This window comes from Crocuta crocuta, unplaced genomic scaffold (assembly GCF_008692635.1).
Source record: "Crocuta crocuta isolate KB4526 unplaced genomic scaffold, BGI_CrCroc_1.0 scaffold290, whole genome shotgun sequence".
NCBI lineage: Eukaryota > Metazoa > Chordata > Mammalia > Carnivora > Hyaenidae > Crocuta > Crocuta crocuta.
Window position 1 is genome coordinate 3,182,673 of NW_027527429.1, and position 17,767 is coordinate 3,200,439.

Consider the following 17,767-nt stretch of genomic DNA (forward strand, 5'->3'; position numbering starts at 1 on the left):
CCGATGCCCGCCAGCTGCAAGGCAATCATCTCCACCCGGAGCCGCACAGGGAGCCGGTGAGCGGGGCCGGAGCAAGGCACACGGGGTGCTTATCGCAAACACCGGGTCGACCAGATGTCACTCCGCTGTGGGTGTGTCGGCAGACACAGTCTAAGTCACCGTCAGGAAGAACAGACACCCTGAATGCGACTGTCAGGAACAGAAGAAGACTTGAAACCAGGCTGCGACGGAAAGACCGCAGGCTATGATCACTGAGGAGGAGAAGAGATGGCCAAAATAAAGACGGGAAGGAATGAAAGTTGACAGCGGGGAGGAAGACGGGCAGAATCACCAGCGGGGCACACCGAGTCCGAGGATCTACATCAGTGGTTCTCAAGGTGGGGCCCAGGACCCTCTGGGGGTTCTTGAGACCCTTTAAGAGGGACCCGAGGTCAAAATTATTTTAGCAACGATGCTGAAATGTTACCCCTCTCGTTGGCGCCTTGACGCAGCTAGGACCTGGGCATGAGTCCCAGCAGAGGGACAAACGACACATTCCAGTCTTGGTCAGAGAAGTAAAGAAAAGCAGGTCTTGGATGAAGTGTGTCCTGATATAGGGCTTGTCCTCGGCGCTACAATAACAGGTATTCGTCTTATCACGCCTTGGCCTTTGAGCACGTGTCTCCTTACTATTCTGCATGAAGAAACGAGAAGGACACACAGAAAGCATTTCCGCTACATCCCGAAGCACCACCAGGGTCCCGACGAGAGGAAGCAGGCACTTGCCGGACTTCCAACAGGAACTTGATTTTTTTTTCACGGGACCTCACTTTTACTGAAAAGAACAACTGAAAGACAAAGTATTCTGAGTTGGGCGTTTGCCAGACATTTTCTTAAGAATGAACAAAGGGAGGGGCGCCTGGGTGGCTCAGTCGGTTAAGCGTCCGACTTCGACGTAGGTCGTGATCTCACGGTTCGTGGGTTCGAGCCCCGCGTCGGGCTCTGTGCTGACAGCTCAGAGCCTGGAGCCTGTTTCAGATTCTGTGTCTCTCTCTCTCTCTGACCCTCCCCTGCTCTCTCTCTCTCTCTCTCTCTCTCAGAAATAAATAAAAACATTTTTAAAAATTAAAAAAAAAAAGAATGAACAAAGGGAGCCCGTCACCTCAAGGAAAACAAATGCCAGTATTTGTGGCCAATGACAAAATTCAAGCTTTCAAACACAAAGAAGGATCTTGGGAGATTTATGGCTGCTGCTGTGAGCTTCATGGTGTCCAACGCTTATGTTTTTTAAGAGATTGCTGATGAGGTCAGTGGTGACAGGAATCAATGTGACTTTTTGGGTACATAATGAAATGTGTCACCATTTAGAAGCTGCATTTGGTGTGACAAAACTATATATGGATAAAAGATTCACTTTGAGTGTAAGACAGATCAATGGATTTTAACATAACAGGGAAAGAGAAGTCCACTCATACGGTTTCAGATTCCACCGTGCAACCTAGTTTAAGAAATTATCAGTTGTGAGGCTCCTGGGTGGGTCATCTGGCTAAGTGTCCGACTTCGGCTCAGGTCATGATCTCACAGTTAGTGGGTTCGAGCCCTGCATCGGGCTCTGTGCTGACAGCTCAGAGCCTGGAGCCTGTTTCAAATTCTGTGTCTCCCTCTCTCTCTGCTCCTCTGCTATTCTTGCTCTCTCTCTTTCAAAAAAAATAAACATTAAAAAAATTAAAAAAAATACTAATTGTTGGGTTTCCATGTAGTATCAAAACACAATGTTGATAATCACCTGGCTATCGAAACACCCCTCTTCTTTCAGCTATACATTTGGGGGAGGCTAGATTTCCTTCAAACTCCTCAGCCAACACAATACACTACAACACACTGAAAGCAAGCAGATACGAGAATCCGCCCATCTCCTCTTACGCCAGACACTGAAGGGATTTCCAGAAACATGGAGCACGCCAGACTTCTCATTTGTCTTGGGAAAAGTTATTTTACATAAAAAAGTGGTATTTATGTTAACACATAAGGCCTTTCCTGTTTTTATTTAAGCGAATGAATATTTTTTTAGATGCCTGGTTTTAATTTCTGATGGGGTAAATATTGACATGTATAACCCACATGAACATAATTCCTTTGGGGTTTCTCAATAATTTAAGAATGTAAAGGGACCCTGAGGCCAAAATGCTTGAGAAGGGCTGGCTCTGAAGCAAGTTTGCTGCCCCAGACGCAGAGAAAAGGGCTAAAGGGATGAGAGCGAGGAAGAGGAGGGCAGCGGTGGAACGAGGAGACGGGCGGGGGAGCGGCATAGCAGAGGGGCGTCCCTGGGGCCAGAAGCCACAGCTCTGCGCTCTGCCAGCCAACCTCCAGCCCACCCTGAGGCACCAACGTCAGGAGTCCTGACTGGTGGACACGAAGCAGAGTGAAAGAGAGGTGCCCACCGTCCGCAAGCCAGGCTAAGGGTCCTCTGGGGACAAGGTGGGGGGGGGTGTCTGGTGCAAGGAAAGCCCTTTCAAGACAGGACGGGGAAGGGAAGTCCCCTCGGAGCAATGACCGGGCGTGGAAGGGAGAAGGGCTGAAAGCGACGTGAAGAGGTCAGAACCACCTGTCTTTGCTCTCCCCCGTGCAGGGGGGAGTCCAGAGGGGAGCACGTGAAAACGTGTGAGTACTGGGGACAGCCCAGGACTCAGGGGCTGGTGATGCACCCTCCGGGTGTGCTAGGGAGGAGCACGCTGTGGCCACAGCACCAAGGTCCCTCAGCAGCCACTGCAAGAGGGATGGGCTCGGACCAGTGCTCTGCTCTCTGCCTCTTGGGATGGGCGGTCCTCAGCCTGGGTCCCTGCAGGGCAGCATGAGGTGCTGAGGGACCAGGGGACTGGCAGTCTCAGGGTTGGGGCGAAGAGGCCACAGCAAGTGAGGTTGATGGCTGGGATCAGGGATCTCAGCGGTGGGTGCCCCACGCCAGGACAATTCATACACGCGTGATGGTCCTGATCCTGGAAGTGGACCTGACCCTCCATTCCATCTCGGGGACCAGCAAGGAGCCAGCAGGCAGTGTGTGAAGACCCGCAATGCTGTCAGCCCAGGGGCCAGGAGCTGCTCCCCCAACACCCACTGCTGACCTGGCAAGCAGGGGTGTGGGGATGGGGGACATCGAAGGAGAAGACTAAGCCATGAAGAGTCTGTGTAAGTGAGCAGAGTCTCGGATACTGGAGACTGACAGGCTGAAGCCATCTTCCCCTCACGCCGTGGGGCCTCATGGGCGATCTTGGACGGGCACTAGAGGACCTGCTTTCCTGGGCACGGCTTGGTTGGGTGTGAGTGCTGAGCCAGCCGTGGGGGAAGGAGGGTCAGGATCTCAGATCGGGAGTTGCTGGACTGTAGGTGGCACACGGGCGGGCTGCCAGCGCCGCTCGCTCGCGACGGAGTGGGCTCCCTCTGGGACACCGTGCGGGCTGGCAGGTGGCTTCTCCACAAGACCCAGAGAGAGAGGGGGTGGGGAGAGCTCTGGAAGCAATGGGCCAGCTTCCCGTTGCCGCTGTAGCAAATTCCCACACATTTCGTGGCTTAAAATAACACCTACTCTTTATTTGGTGGCTCTGAAGGCCAGAGCCTGACATGGGTGTCACTGGGCCAGATCAAGGTGTTGGCAGGACTGAAATCCTTCCGGGAGGCTCTGGGGGAGGATCTGATCTGGTGCACGTCGCGGGCCCGCGGCCCGGCCCGTGTGGCAGGCGGGCTCCTTCCCACGGCGAAGCACTCGGGCTCACGCGGTCCTGCTTCCCCTTCCTCCCACCTGCTGGCCCCCTTGCGACCACCCGGGGCCATCGGGCCATCCAGGACCGTGTCCCCAGTCCAGGCCAGCTGATTAGAAGCCTTACTGGCTCCCGCAGCCTACTCTTCCTCTGGCACACAGCCAGACACAATCGCAGATGCGGGGGGTCAGGACGGGGGCGGCTTTGGGGAGCGTGTGACCCTGCAGCGTATTTCTGCCGAAGCGAGAGCGTGTGAGCACAGGTCTTGCTCCGCGCTGAGAGATTCCCAAGCGTGAGCTCCACAGCCCACGCCTCTCCGGGGAACGTAACCTGCAGATGCGCTCCCCACGGAGAGACGGATCCCAGGGCGACCCTAAGAATGGGGTGCGGGGGCCTGAAGGCACCAACGGGCCGCCGACTCAAGAGGCGAAATGATTGAAAGTCGAGCCCAAACCAAGCGTCGAGCGTCCCACACAGCTGAAGAAAGAGGCAGCGTCCCTAACGATACCTGAAGGGCAGGTGTGTGGACATAAAGTCCTGATGATGTGAACAAGTATCAGGAACGATGAGGAGACGGGAACAGAAACTTGCTAACGTTCTGCGATGTCCTTGGTAGGGAGAGACCACAGACGACAGACGGGACCAGGAGGAGATCCTCTCGGCAGCGTGGCCACGGCCCGAGCATCCCGGGAGGCTTGGTCGGGGGTCAGTGGTCCTGACCCCCGGGCCCTGCGCTGGCCACGGACTTCTGCTTCAGCCCGGGTCCTCGGCCCCGGAGCCGCCTGTCGAGGGGCCAAGAGGCCCGCCAGGGGCACACCTCACCTTCCATGACAGCAGTATTTCCAAAGCGGGCCCCGGACGCTCGTGTCTCACGCAGGGAAACTTTCAGAGAGAATCTCAGGAGCCCCGGTCTGTTTGCAGAGATAGCAATCCACAGCTCCACCTGTTTGCCTTCCCGGGGAAGGTTCGCAGGCCTAATATTTGATTTCCGGGCTGTGCCCTTTGAAACAGGGTGTTCTATTTAGGTAAGCTGGGTCCTCGCCCAGGGACATGAGTCACCACCCGCGCCGAGCACTCTTATCCCGACCCCCCACCCCCCACCGGGGCTTTCGGATTACCCAATCCTTCCCACCGCAGACACAGTCGAGAGGCCGCTCCGTGGGGGTCGGGCGCAGCTGCGGGAAGGGCCTCGTACAAGCTCAGCACACAGCATGCTCACGGGCGGTGAGCGCGGGCTCCAGAACGCCCCTGCAGGCTCCCCTGACTCTCCCCTGCGCATGGCCGTGGGGTCCAGGATGCGCGTGTCCACAGGACCGGCTCTTCCCCAGATGGAGCGAGTGAAGGGCGGGGCACTTCCTGGAGGTTTATGTAGGTGCTACTCTCTACTTAGGTGACATTAAAAAATAGTAACATTCTAAATACCCGGGGAAGGAGAATGAATGGTGAACACTTAGAAGCAACAGTTACAGACCCACACGCAGCAAGATGTCCCCTCCCCCCGAGATTCCCGTGGCGAACGAGTTCCAGACACCTTCACAGCCCGGGACCTGGCCCACTCCCAGGGTCCTCTGCTGGAGCCGGGGATGGAAGAGCCACAGGGTAGACTTGCCCGGGCGGTAACTGTTAAAACACAGGCAAAGCCCCAGGCGCACATCCATAATGGTCTGTGCACAAAGACAGCCGTTGAGTCTTTCCGTGGTCAGGTGACAAAACGGAGCCCTCCCTGGGCTCAGACATGGGTGGGAAGCCGGCTCTACTCAAGTACATGGCTCCTGTGACACCAGACCAGCCCTAAGTGCTGTGGACGGAGACCCAGGAGGCCAAGCAGAAAGAAGTGGTGCTGGGAAGGTAGTGGCTATTTTAGAAAGGGCAACCCAGGGAGGCTTCTCTGAGGAGGTGACATCTGAGAAGGGAGGCGAGTGATGTGAAGGAGGCAGCAACAGGGACATGGGGAGGAAGGGAGACTCCTGGGAGCACCAGGGAGAAAGACCACGGGGCAGGGAGCGGGAGGGGCGACCAGCACAGAGACGGCGGCATGAACTGGGCTGGCCGTGTGGCCGGCGAACCACAGTCGGGACTGACTTTGAGGGCTGAGCCAACCGGGCTTGCTGAGGAACGTGGGACGAGAGGGAAGGAGCTGAGAGGATCGTGATTCCTGGGCACTAAACCTCAGCCACCAGATGTTTCCGGGACGGGGAAGCGGGGGCCTGGGGTGAGTCCAGACCTGCCTTAGGCATGCTGGGTGGGAGACGCTGGTTAGACCCCTGGCCGAGGTGCTCCGCAGGCATCTGTCCCCGTGTGTCACAGGGTCAGGGCAAAGTGCTCGGCTGAGGGCATACACTGGGGACTTGTTGTCTAGACCTGCACTGCCCAATATGGCAGCCGCTAGGCATGGTGGCTACTACAGTTAGTTACGATGGAAAAAAAGACAAAGTTGGCTTCCCAGTTGCATGAGACCATGTCAAGCGTGGAACAGGCACAGGGGGCTGCTGGCCGCCATGCTGGAGCACACGTGGGGGTCAGCTACTCGTTCCACTGGGCAGCGGGGGCCTAGAGGGCGTGAGGTCCACCGTGCGGTGAAGGTCACTGAGGGAACGAGTGTGCACAGAGGTGGGAAGGGGTGGGCCCCGGACCCTCTGAAAGTGAACGCTGGGGACCCCGCAAAGGAAACAGAAGGGGGTGGACTCCAGGACGGGAGGGTGGTGAATCACGGCAAGAAAGAGCTCAGTGGGTACTGAGCCTCTGTTACTGCTAGACTTTCCTATGCATTTTTTAAAAAGCGAAATAAATATAGGGTGCTTGGGTGGCTCAGTCAGTTAAGTGTCCAATTTGTGATTCCGGCTCAGGTCATGATCTCACAGTTTGTGGGTTCGAGACCCGCATCAGGCTCTGTGCTGACAGCTCAGAACCTGGAGCTGCTTCGGATTCTGTGTCTCCCTCTCTCCCTGCCCCTCCCCCACTCATCCTCTCTCTCTCTCTCTCTCTCTCTCTCTCTCAAACATTAAAATAAAAAAAAAGTGAAATGCATTTTTACCACATGCTTTTTCTACTTAATACCTTGTGAACTGGCCATGAGGACTTTCTGCTATAACTTTATTTTTAATGGGTGCCAGGTAATCCGTGGTTGAATTCATGGTCAAATTTGGTTATTCAGCCAAAGCTTGTAATTTTGGACATTCAGATCTTCCTAGTTCTTGGCTCTTACGATCCTCGCTGTGAGGAAGAGCCTCTCCTGATTCCTTCCGTAAGAGGACATGTCACAGGTTCAAAGGGCTTCTGCTATGTGATGCCAGGCAGTCTGGCCTCTGCAAAGGTCAAGTTCATCCCTCTCTTTGGCTGTGAATTTGCTGGAACCCTTTAACCAGGATGAACACCGGGAGTCTCAGTCATCTTTGAAAATATGTGAAAACGATTTCTATTTCTATTTTATTAATCTAAAAAAATTAACGGAAAGAGCATGCTACCAAACGCTCCTCTGTGACATTGAGATAATTCTACGTTTTGTCTCCCCAACAACTGTGAAGGCTCACGGCCCAAGCCCTGCCCCAGGCAGCAGACGTAGCACACGGAGGGCCATTCTCTCATACAGCGTCCGCCATATTTGAAGGCTCCAAGTTCATCCACAGCAAAGTACACACCCTCCTCATAGCCTGATGCTCAGGAGGCTCTGGTAGGAAACAGGTGGTTTGTGAAATCTATCCTAAAGCACCTTTCTGATGCCAATGGTGTGAACATCCTAATTTTGTATATCTTTGAATCTCCCATGCTTTGGAGTGCAGCGCCACGTCCTGAAGGGAAGCCAAGGATAACATGATGCCCTGTACCGTAAACACGCCACTCCTAAGTCCCTGGTCCCACACGCCAGCTTCAGGGAGAGAGTTCTGGGTGCCTGGGGCTAAATCAAAGACGGCCTGGCCTCTCCCTTCCTTCTAGTCGATTCAGAGGAAAGCCATCTGTGCTGTCTGTTTGGAAAGCCACGTCAGGAGGCTCCTGCTGAGGCCGTGGCCAGGACCCGCCAGCCATTGCCTCTCACGGCTGGGACGGCCTCTGTCTTCCCCACGGGGCTGTGAGTGTCCTCAGCACAGCCTGGGAAGGGTCAGGCCCGGCTGAGGGATCAGAGGCTTCCGTATTCGGGGGACAGTCTACTGCTGATCTGTGGGCGTTACTGACACCAGTCTCACAGCCACGTGGCCTTTGTCCTCTCCAATGCCAGGGGTCTTCAGCCAGGCCCTGCCCCAACACCCTTTACAACGGACTGGTGCTTTCACGTCTGGGAGAAATCCGCCTAGCGCACATTTCTGTTAACTTGTACATATTGAAAGAGATATTCTTGTTGCTTGTTTTCAAACTGGCCTATTCGGTGAACTGGCCATGTAGCAGACTGCCCCTCGGCAGAGCTGCCCCTGGGGAATCAGGCGCACACACCGTGCTCACCAGATGCATCGGGGTAGGAACGTTCTCTCCATTTCGTGAACACGCCTGCTTCTTGGCTTCATAATTTTTTCCCCATGAGCTCTGTTCGGCCAGCGACTGTGGTGGGGCCCTCCCGCTGAGCCGTCTGTCCAGTGGGCGTCTCTTTGGGAGGATGCAGAGACATCAGACACCCATCTGAGAGATGCCCGAGCTGCTCAGCATTTCCAGGCCACCCACATGGTGGTCACTGCAGGGCCCATTTCTCCGCTCAGCCCGGGCCCGATTCACAGACCAGAGACCTGGAGTGCAGGCGCTCGAGCTAACTGCTCTGTGGAACCAACTCTGGTGTCAAGAACCCCGAGTGTTCGGGGCGCCTGGGGGGCTCAGTCGGTTAAGCGATCGACTTCGGCTCAGGTCATGATCTCGTGGTTCGTGGGTTCAAGCCCTGCGTTGGGCTGTGTGCTGACAGCTCAGAGCCTGGAGCCTGTTTCAGATTCTGTCTCCCTCTCTGTCCGACCTTCCCCTGCTCACACTCTGTCTCTCTCTCTCAGAAATAAATAAAACATTACAAAATTAAAAAAAAAAAAAAGAATCCCGAGTGTTCATGCCGTGGGTTCTAGCCTCACCCTTTCTAAGCAGAACTCTCCAGGCAGAATGGGAACCCATGTGTCCCCACCTTGTGCCTCGAGGCCTCACGCCCGGGGTCAGGGGCCACTGGAGGAAAAGGTTCCTCACAGACAGAAGTGGCTTTACTTTTTCTGGCATATTTAACAATGTCGTGAACATCCTAATTTTGTGTTAGCTCAAGAGGCAAAACCGTCAACAATGGTAAGAAATGTAACAACCCTTCCCTCCCGCCACTCCCCAAAACGACTCTCACTTCCCACGTTATCACCTGCTAGATCCGGTCACAATAATGCCACTTGGGCTTCACTGCTCTTGACCTAAGGTCACTTTGACACAGACTTTCCGCACCATTGCAGGCTTGCGCTTCCGGGAGTTGCACAACACGCCGAGGCATTAACTTCCCCGCACAACCTCCCCGGTAGGATGTCTGAGAGGGGGTGTTTATGAAGCCTGTCCCCAACCACAAGGCAGAGCAAGCAGACGGCAGAACGGGCCATTCCTCTGCCTCCCACTCCCCATGCTCCCCCTTTCTGAGCAGATGGCTCCGGCGCTTCCTGACGGGAGAGAGGAGCTTCCCCTGACCGTGACCGGCCCGGGGACCTGGCCTGAGCCATGCGGTCAGCATCCTTGAGGGAGCCTTCCCTGGCCTGTCTCCTCTCTGCGATGTGAAATGACCAAAGGAATATGAAGATAAGGAATGACGGACGTCAGAAGGGACTCACCTTCGTGTAAGAAACACAGGAATTTTGGCAAAACTCACTTCAGCCAGCTAGATGAAGCAGCTCTTGGGTCTCTGGGAAAGGGGGTGCCTCTTGGGACCCGGCCCAGGGGTCCTCCTCTGCTCCCAGGGGAGCTGGGCTCCCCTCCCTCCACGTTTATCTGCGTTTCTATATACATTTAAAATAAAAGTCGCCAACAGCTGGGCCTCCTGGACGCAGGGTTTGGTCCCTCCCCGGGGAAGAGGCTGCTGTCAAGAAGAAAGGCTGGGCTGGTTTTGCTGGCATAGGCAGTGTGTCCCTCGGCAGAGCCAGGCGGCCAGGTCAGGGCGGGGGCGGGGGAGAGGGGGGCGCAGCTCTGACTACTGCTTGGTACTCGGAAGTCGGGTCAGGTCAAGGCCGGCCGCGGGTTCTAGTATTAGGTCTCGTGTGGGTGTGTGAGGGGCTGGCAATCCCGGAGGGCAGCAGGGTGGAAGTGTTTTTGTGACAAAAGCCCAGGGGTGACCCAGGAGACCAGGGCAGAATGGAGGGCAAGGGGCTGCACAGAGAAGCACAGAGAAGACACAGGCCCTCCCCACAGACACTGGGCCCTCCCTATGGACACTGGGGCCTCCCCACGGACGCCGGGCCCTCCCCACGGACGCCGGGCTCTCCCCACGGACGGTGGACCCTCCCCACGGACGCCGGACCCTCCCCACGGACGCCGGGCCCTCCCCACGGACGGTGGACCCTCCCCACGGACGCCGGGCCCTCCCCACGGACGCCGGGCCCTCCCCACAGACACTGGTCTCTCCCCACTGACGCCGGACCCTCCCCACGGACGCCGGGCCCTCCCCACGGATGCCGGGCCCTCCCCACGGACACTGGTCTCTCCCCACGGACGGTGGACCCTCCCCAGGACGGTGGACCCTCCCCACAGATGCTGGGCCCTCCCCACGGACACTAGGGCCTCCCCACAGACGCCGGGCCCTCCCCACGGACGCCGGGCCCTCCCCACGGACACTGGTCTCTCCCCACGGACGGTGGACCCTCCCCAGGACGGTGGACCCTCCCCACAGATGCTGGGCCCTCCCCACGGACACTGGGCCCTCCCCACGGACGCCGGGCCCTCCCCATGGACACTGGTCTCTCCCCACGGACGCTGGACCCTCCCCACGGACGCTGGGCCCTCCCCACGGACACTGGGCCCTCCCCATGGACGCTGGACCCTCCCCACGGACGCTGGCGGTGCTAGAGGAACTACGCTTGTTTCTCGTGGACTTTGTTCAGCGTTGGGACCTAGAGTCCCTCCCACCCCTGGTGTGTGTCTGCCGTCTCGGGGCCCTGCCCTCCTCTCTCTGGATTCCCTCCTGTGGGGCCTCCTCCTGGCTGGTGACTAAACACTGGGGTCCGCTGAATAGCGCTCCTCCCACGGGGAGCCCTCCTGTCTGCCGGGTAACGGACAGGGAACCTACCCGCGCCGTCCGAACCCTCTCCTGGTTCCCCCAGGCTGGCTCCACCTCGCCCCACCTTCCGGGTCACTCAGGCCACGACCCCGGAGTCCCCCTCGTCACCCCCGCTTGCAGTCCGGCTCTGCCCTCAAAGTACATCCGGCCACGTCCTGGGGGCCCACAGCTTGCAGGGCAGAAGCCGGCTCTTGCTACTTTCCCCCTGCCTCCCCTGCGCTGCTCTTTCAGACACTCGCTTGGCTGCCCCTCCCCCACCAGGAGTCTTCGCTCCAAAGTCTTCTCCATAGGCCCTCCGGCCCACAGGGTCAGCAAGAAAGGATCATGAGCCCGCTCACCGCACAGCTAAGCCTTAGAGGCGGGGAGGAGTAAATAACGGCAGAGGGTGTTGGCTCAGTCCATGGCCACCCATTGGGGGATGCCCGCCCCCCGCACTGGGAAGAAAGACGAAGTCAGCCTTGATGCTAAAACCCCTCCAGCCTGACATTCCGGGTGTTTCCCTATTTTATCACCTTCAGCTCGCTGTGCCGCGGCTGAAGCATCACTTGGCTCAGGGGACGTGATCTGAAGCAGGATCAGGATGAAGTTAAGTGTTCGGGGCTCACCCGAATGCAGGCTGGGAAATCAGATGCCCTCATTTTAATTATGAGACTGAGCCCAGAGAGCAGGACGTTCTCCAGGGTCCAGCTTCCCATGTGGTGTCCGCCCCCCCCCCCGGGGCACCCTGCTGTCCGCCCCCCCCAGGATCCTCAGGGAGGCCCCCCGGGGAGGGGGGAGGCCTCGCACACTTACTCCAGTCTTTCCTCTTCTTTCCTCCTCAGATCGAAGTCCCGCTGCACCACCTCCCAGATGTGCTTGGCCTCTTCGTCCGTGAGCTTCGAAAGATCCAGTTTTCTCCCCATCTCTGCTCGTCAGGGTCACACCTGGGATAAGACAGGGTCACAAGGGGTCACCGGGGAGCCCGTGGACACCGCTAAGTCACACACACAGAGGCCGGACGAGCACGCCCCCACTTCCCAAGCAGTTTGTCCGGGCCTGGGCGGAAGGGTTTTCTAAAACAGACGAATACCCGTGTGGACATCTGTATAGTTTAAGTGTGTAAAGTTTACATGTAAAATTCCTGCACGCGTGGAACTCACACATGCGGCCACGGGGCCCTGTCTCCACTGTGCCACCACACTGGCGATGTCGGTACCCAGGGGCATGCTGGGAAACGCTGGAGGAATTCTCCAGCCACTTGGCCTCTCGCCTTCCACCTCCTGATGGAGGCAACACTGTGGAGAAGAGGCCACTTCGTCTCAGATTCAAGGTCAAGTTGCGGAGTTGCCTGTGCCCTGGCCTGCCGAGACGTCCCACCAGCGTGATGCCTAGAGGTCAAAGTTCACATACTTCCCATGGTGCCGCCGACGTCCTGGGACGTGAGGGGGAGCCGAAGCCTTGGGCGGCATGGCCAGCGGGAGCCTCATTTCCCCAAGGAATGTGGGGGTTCCGGAGCCTGGCCTCACCGCTGCCCTGGCGATCCCCATGGCCGCGCCTCGCCTCCAGGGTCCCCATTAGATCCAACTGCTTTACAGAGTTCACTGCGTACCGCCCCGTGTCCATAATCCACTGGCCAGGAAGGCAAACTGCAGACGAGCTCATGCCCTTGAGGACACCGAGCCGGATCCCAGGCGATGTGAAAGGACGGAGGAAGGAACAGGCAAATGTCAAAACCCAAGAGGAGCGGAACCCTACAAGCTTGCACGCTGTTTGGAGCGGGCTTCGTGGCCGGGGCGGCACGCAGGGCAGGCTCTCAGGCCCGGCCCCAGACCTGCTGCTTTGGAGTCTGTGTTTTAACCAGACGGCCGGGCGGTCAGGCTGCGGGTCCTGGGGCCCCTCCGGGAAGCAAAGCTCTGGTGAAGCAGGACCAGACAGCGAAGGGGTTGGCTGCACAGAGAATGGGACGGACCCTCCTGCTGGCTCTTCTCCCAGAGAAGCGACACGGGCCTGACAGGCGCTGACGCTGCCGTTATACTGGGCACAAAACTGAGGCCCTGCCGCAGAGAGAGAGGACTCCCCGGGAATTCCAGCACACGGGGTGGGGGGAGCACTCACAGAGGGAGCTATGCTGTTCACCCCTGCACCCCGCCAGGCCCATCCTCGGGACAGTTCTTTGCACCTTCTAGAGTCACTGCGGCTGTCACCTCCGTCACTGCTAAGCTCCTTGAGGGACGGAGACTTTGTCTCTTCCCTGGCACACAGCAGGTACTACGCGGGGCCCCCAGTGCTCCGGTGCCCTGGAGGCGGCCCACGGGAGCCCCTGTGCGCACGGCTGCTGCACCCACGCGAGCTCTGCTCCGGGCACCATGGCTCAGGGGAGCCGCAGTCTGGGTGACAGGGGTGCTGTGGGTAACAGAGTTGGAGAAGGGCTCCGGAACACTGACAGGTCTTCAGTGAGGACTGAACCCCATCTCTCGGGAGCACCCCCTCTGTCCGCTCTCCCTGGGAAGTCTTCGAGCCAAGCAAAGCCTCGCTTTTGCTTCTGAATGTCGGGGAAGCATCTCCCTTTCAATGCTGCTGGCCATTCGCAAATGTCCATCATGGAGAGGTTACCAGCACTTGCTCTGGGCTAGAATGGACTCCGATTGTTTCACAAGGGGTTCATTATGACAAGTGGCCATCACCCAGCCACCATCTAAAATGAAAGTTTCCTCAGAGGTCCTGTGGCGCTCAACTAAAATATTCCCTAACTTGCGGATTAAATTGGTGAAAAATAATTTCTTTTTTAAAAAATGTTTTTAACATTTATTTTTGAGAGATAGAGAGAGACAGAGCACAAATGGGGGAGGGCCAGAGAGAGAAGGAGACACAGAATGTGAAGCAGCTCCAGGCTCTGAGCTGTTAGCACAGAGCTGGACGCGGGGCTCAAACTCACAAACTGCGAGATCATGACCTGAGCTGAAGTCAGATGCTTAAATGACTGAGCCACCCAGGTGCCCCCAATAATTTCTTAATTTAAAAAAGTTTTAATGTTTATTCATCTTGGAAAGACAGAGTGGAGAGGGGGAGAGAGGGAGGCAGACACAGGATCTGAAGCAGGCTGCTATGAGATCATGACCGGAGCCAAAATCGGACGCTTTAACCAACTGAGCCACCCAGGTGCCTCAATTTCTTAAATTTTTTTGCACCAAACCCTTAGTATTTCCAGCCTCAAGCACAATGCTGGCTGTGAGTGAAGCGTCCAGAAGCCAGGGTCATCTGGACTATTTTCATTTATGGTTGAATTTAGACTTTGGCCAAGAAAATGTTAAAAACAGAATTCACTGTTGTTTCCCTAGAACACACAGTTTCTGGTTTTTAAAAACCTGGATGAAAAAGTTCTTTTTTGATAGATGACTGAAGTTTATTCAGGTTTTTTTTTTTAACCTTTTTGAAAAAAAATTGTACCATAAAGCACATTCACTGAAGCTGTTTTCAGAGCAGATGAGAGATTCGTGACCATCAGCTGACTAGCTGGTGCCCTGTCCCCTCCCTGCAGGGCCCCAATTCCAGCTTCCTCTTAGATGGGGTGGGGTGAGGGAGCAAAGCAAAACAGGAGGCAACTAGCCCACTTTCCTCACCTAACTATGTCAGAGCCGGTCAGCGGATGGGCGGGAAGGCTGCTGCCAAGTCAGAGGATGTCTCCCCGACCCCCTCCCCACCTCTTCCTTCTCCCTGAAGCTTCTTGCTCCTAAGGGTGGCTACTTGGTTCCCCAGCTTGGACAGCAAAGATCACCAAGGCTTCGGGGACCAGATGCATGCTGGCCCTGGCGGGTCTGGGCACCTCTGTTGAGGGCGGTGCCTGCCGGGGGGAGGGGGAGCCTCAGGAACACNTGGACCCACCTGCTTCTACAGAAACTGTGACTTAACTCCTTCCAGGACGTGCCAATCGTGACCCCGAGTTATTAAGGGGAGTGGCCTCTTTCACTGTGCTGTGTTTCATACGCCAGAACCTAGAACAACATACGGCCGCACGGCTAAACCAACAACATGTGCTTTGCACACGGTCCGATGTCACCTGAAAAATTTTACTCTGAGGCTTATGTTCAGCTCAGACTCAACCTCGGGGGGACCCCGAGGCCGCGGTGGGGAGGGGGTGCAGGGAGGGGAGGGAAGGAAGAGGAAGTCTCAAGTTCAAATGAGCCCTTAGGAGGCAGTGCTATGCTGCCCAGTGGGGGGTGGGGAGGGGCTCCCCAGGGGAGCGGGTTCCCCACACGGCCAGGGGTTGAGACCCAATGGGCCACCATAAGGGTCTTTATCTGCTGTGACCGAATCTTCCCATGGAGTGAATTAATGACGTGGAGAAGCTCTTAGTGCTCTTTGAAAACCACGCGTAGAAAGTTATCTTAAATTGAATGCAGGGTATGTTTGAGTTCAGCGTTTAAAATGCACATCCGCAGGTCCCTGTCATTCCGAGCCCCCGCGCTGATTGGCTTGGGCTGGGACACAGGTGCGGGCTGCCCCTCGGCCAGGCGGAGCCACACCGAGGGACCCCCCTGGGCTCATGGAGGGGATGGCTCTTCAGCCAGTGATCTCCTCTCCCCTCACTACACAGGGTGCTGGCTCGCGAGCCCTGATCTGTACCCGGAAGCCCTCCACCCCAGCAGTCACGGGGCAACATGAGGGCAGAAGGCTGCTCTGTCCCTGCCCTGGCCGCAGGGGCGGGGTGGGGGGGGACCTCCCAGGGCACGGGCGCTGGGGCGGGCAGACTCCACCGGCCTCCTCGTTCTGTCTCAGAGCACAGCACCCCTAGTCACGAGGCTCCCGAATGAAGCGCTTTCAACTTTGCCTGCTCCCCGGCTCGGATTTAATCACAGGTTTAATCTCTGAGACCGTTAGCCCTCCCTCACCGGATCCTGGTCCTGGCGGAGAAAAGCCATTACGGGGAGGAGGTTAACCAGCTGGAAAGACAGCGCAATGGGTTTTATAAAGTGGACACCCCCAGACGCAGACCACTGAATTTCCACGGCGTGTCATCTTTATCTGTTAGAGAACGGAGCTCACACTCTGGCCACATTAAGGGGAAGCCTGGGCCGCTCCTCCTGCCCGCCTCTGGGCTCAGCTGCCCTCAGAGCCTTGCAACAAAGGCGATTGTGAGTATCACCCGCCTGAGCGAATACAACTGGAAAGCGAGTCAAAGTTTCTCACTAAATACCCAACTAACAAAGGCAGGAGTGCTCTCTGACTCATGGTCAAGGCTGTGGTGCTGTGTTTGCTGATGAAGGTGCAGGCACGTTCCTGCGGGAAGGTGGAGGTGCCCCCTCGGTGCGGGGGCGGTGTGTGTGTGTGTGTGTTAACCCTGTGTCTGTTTCGGAGCGCCTCCCTCACGCCGGTTGGTGCGGTTACTTCCGCGGGCAGGGCTTACCACCCATTAGTAGCCACCAAAGCCCCAGCCCTCGTCAGCTGCAAAATGGGCCCGTTTCCACCCAGAAGCTTCCCCCGACCCCTGCTCAAGGGGCACCAGGCACACCTGGTGCACTGGGTGGGCGCTCTAGCTTGCCCCGGCCACCTGCCCACTCTCTCTGCTGTCTCGGGTCTCTGGGAAGTTGCTGATACTCCTCATTTATAGCCAGACATGGGTTCTGCACGTCCAGCTGAAGCCTCAGCTCTAGTGTCCAGAGCAAGAACGGGTCCCAGGGCAAGGCTACGTGACGAGGACTGGGCCAGGGGTCAGGAGCTGTTTCTGTGTCCACTCAGGCACCAGCTGGCCTCCTCTCCGGGCCTCGGCTCTGCAAGCCCTGGCCTCTCTGTGGGCTTCCCAGCCACGGCCAGTGCCTGCCTTTGCACATTCATGGGCTGGTGGGGGGCTCACCTCCCCCCACAACCCCCCCAAAATCTCAGAAAGAAACACGTACATAAGATTTTAAAAAATAAACACAGCAGATAGAAAAAGAAAATGTAAAAGCCCAACCCAACTGAAAATGGAGTTTACAATATTTGGTGAAGGTTAATAGGAAACAGGTGTCTAAGTCTACGAAACTATAGTGGATTTATAAGGGAGGCTGAGCTCAAGCCAGGAGCTAACGGCCCACAGTGGTACCAGCGCCCACTCGGCGATGTCCATCACCCACAGACCCTTCCCACATCTCTACAGCAAGGTGGATGGGCGGTGCGGGTGGGTGGGGAGCGGTGCTGCTGGCAAGCAAAAGATGATTTGATTGTAATAAAGCTAGGGCTTTGGGGAGCCCAGAGGAAGGCCAGGACCCTCCTCCCTGGTAAAGCATCATGAGGCTCTGTCCCCCCAAATCGGCGCCACAGTGCAGATGGAAGTCTTTCATCGGACAGCCGAGGGCCCCTGGGCATCCAGCCTGGAGTCTCCTCGGTGACGGGGGTCTCAGCCCCACCAACACAGGGACCCCCGCAGCAGGGCTCCGTGTGAAACCACTCTTTGTCCTAAATGGGCTCTCCGTGAACCCAGGCGGGTCTGATCAGGGTCTCTGTGCGGCCTGGGTTCGGAGGAAGGGGAGTGCCCTCCTCACCAGCCTGGACAAAGGCTTGGGGGCCGCAGGGGGCATTTGCACACCCGTGGGGCTGCACACTTCACCGCGGACTTTCCTATGCCTGGGTCCCCAGTCCTGGGCGCCACACCGGCCTGGCCATTCCCCCCTTCTGATCGCACTCACCGGCTCCTTGCTAGGGGTGTGCAGGCCCTGGCCCGGCCCCCGGGGCTGCTTTTTCCGGTCCTGCGAGGGAAAAGAAAGCGACAAGGCAAGGTGTCGGATCCGGGCACACTGGGGCGAGGCAGGACCGTCCGGGCCAGGCAGGGCGCAGCGGGGGGGGGAGGGGGGCAGGCAGAGCGCCTGACCCGCAGGGG

General features: G+C 57.3%; 1 protein-coding gene across 1 annotated transcript in view; it reads right to left on the bottom strand.

The window, feature by feature from the left end:
- Window positions 1-17,664, bottom strand: part of MLPH (melanophilin) — a 38,649-nt gene extending 20,985 nt beyond the window's left edge. Inside the window, exons 1-2 of the mRNA XM_077758746.1 lie at window positions 17,577-17,664; window positions 11,728-11,858 (exon numbers count right to left, since the gene is read on the bottom strand). Coding sequence (XP_077614872.1) covers window positions 11,728-11,837 — 110 coding nt within the window. The 5' untranslated portion in view covers window positions 11,838-11,858; window positions 17,577-17,664. The remainder of the gene's footprint in view (window positions 1-11,727; window positions 11,859-17,576) is intronic.
- Between the last annotated feature and the right edge of the window lie 103 nt (window positions 17,665-17,767).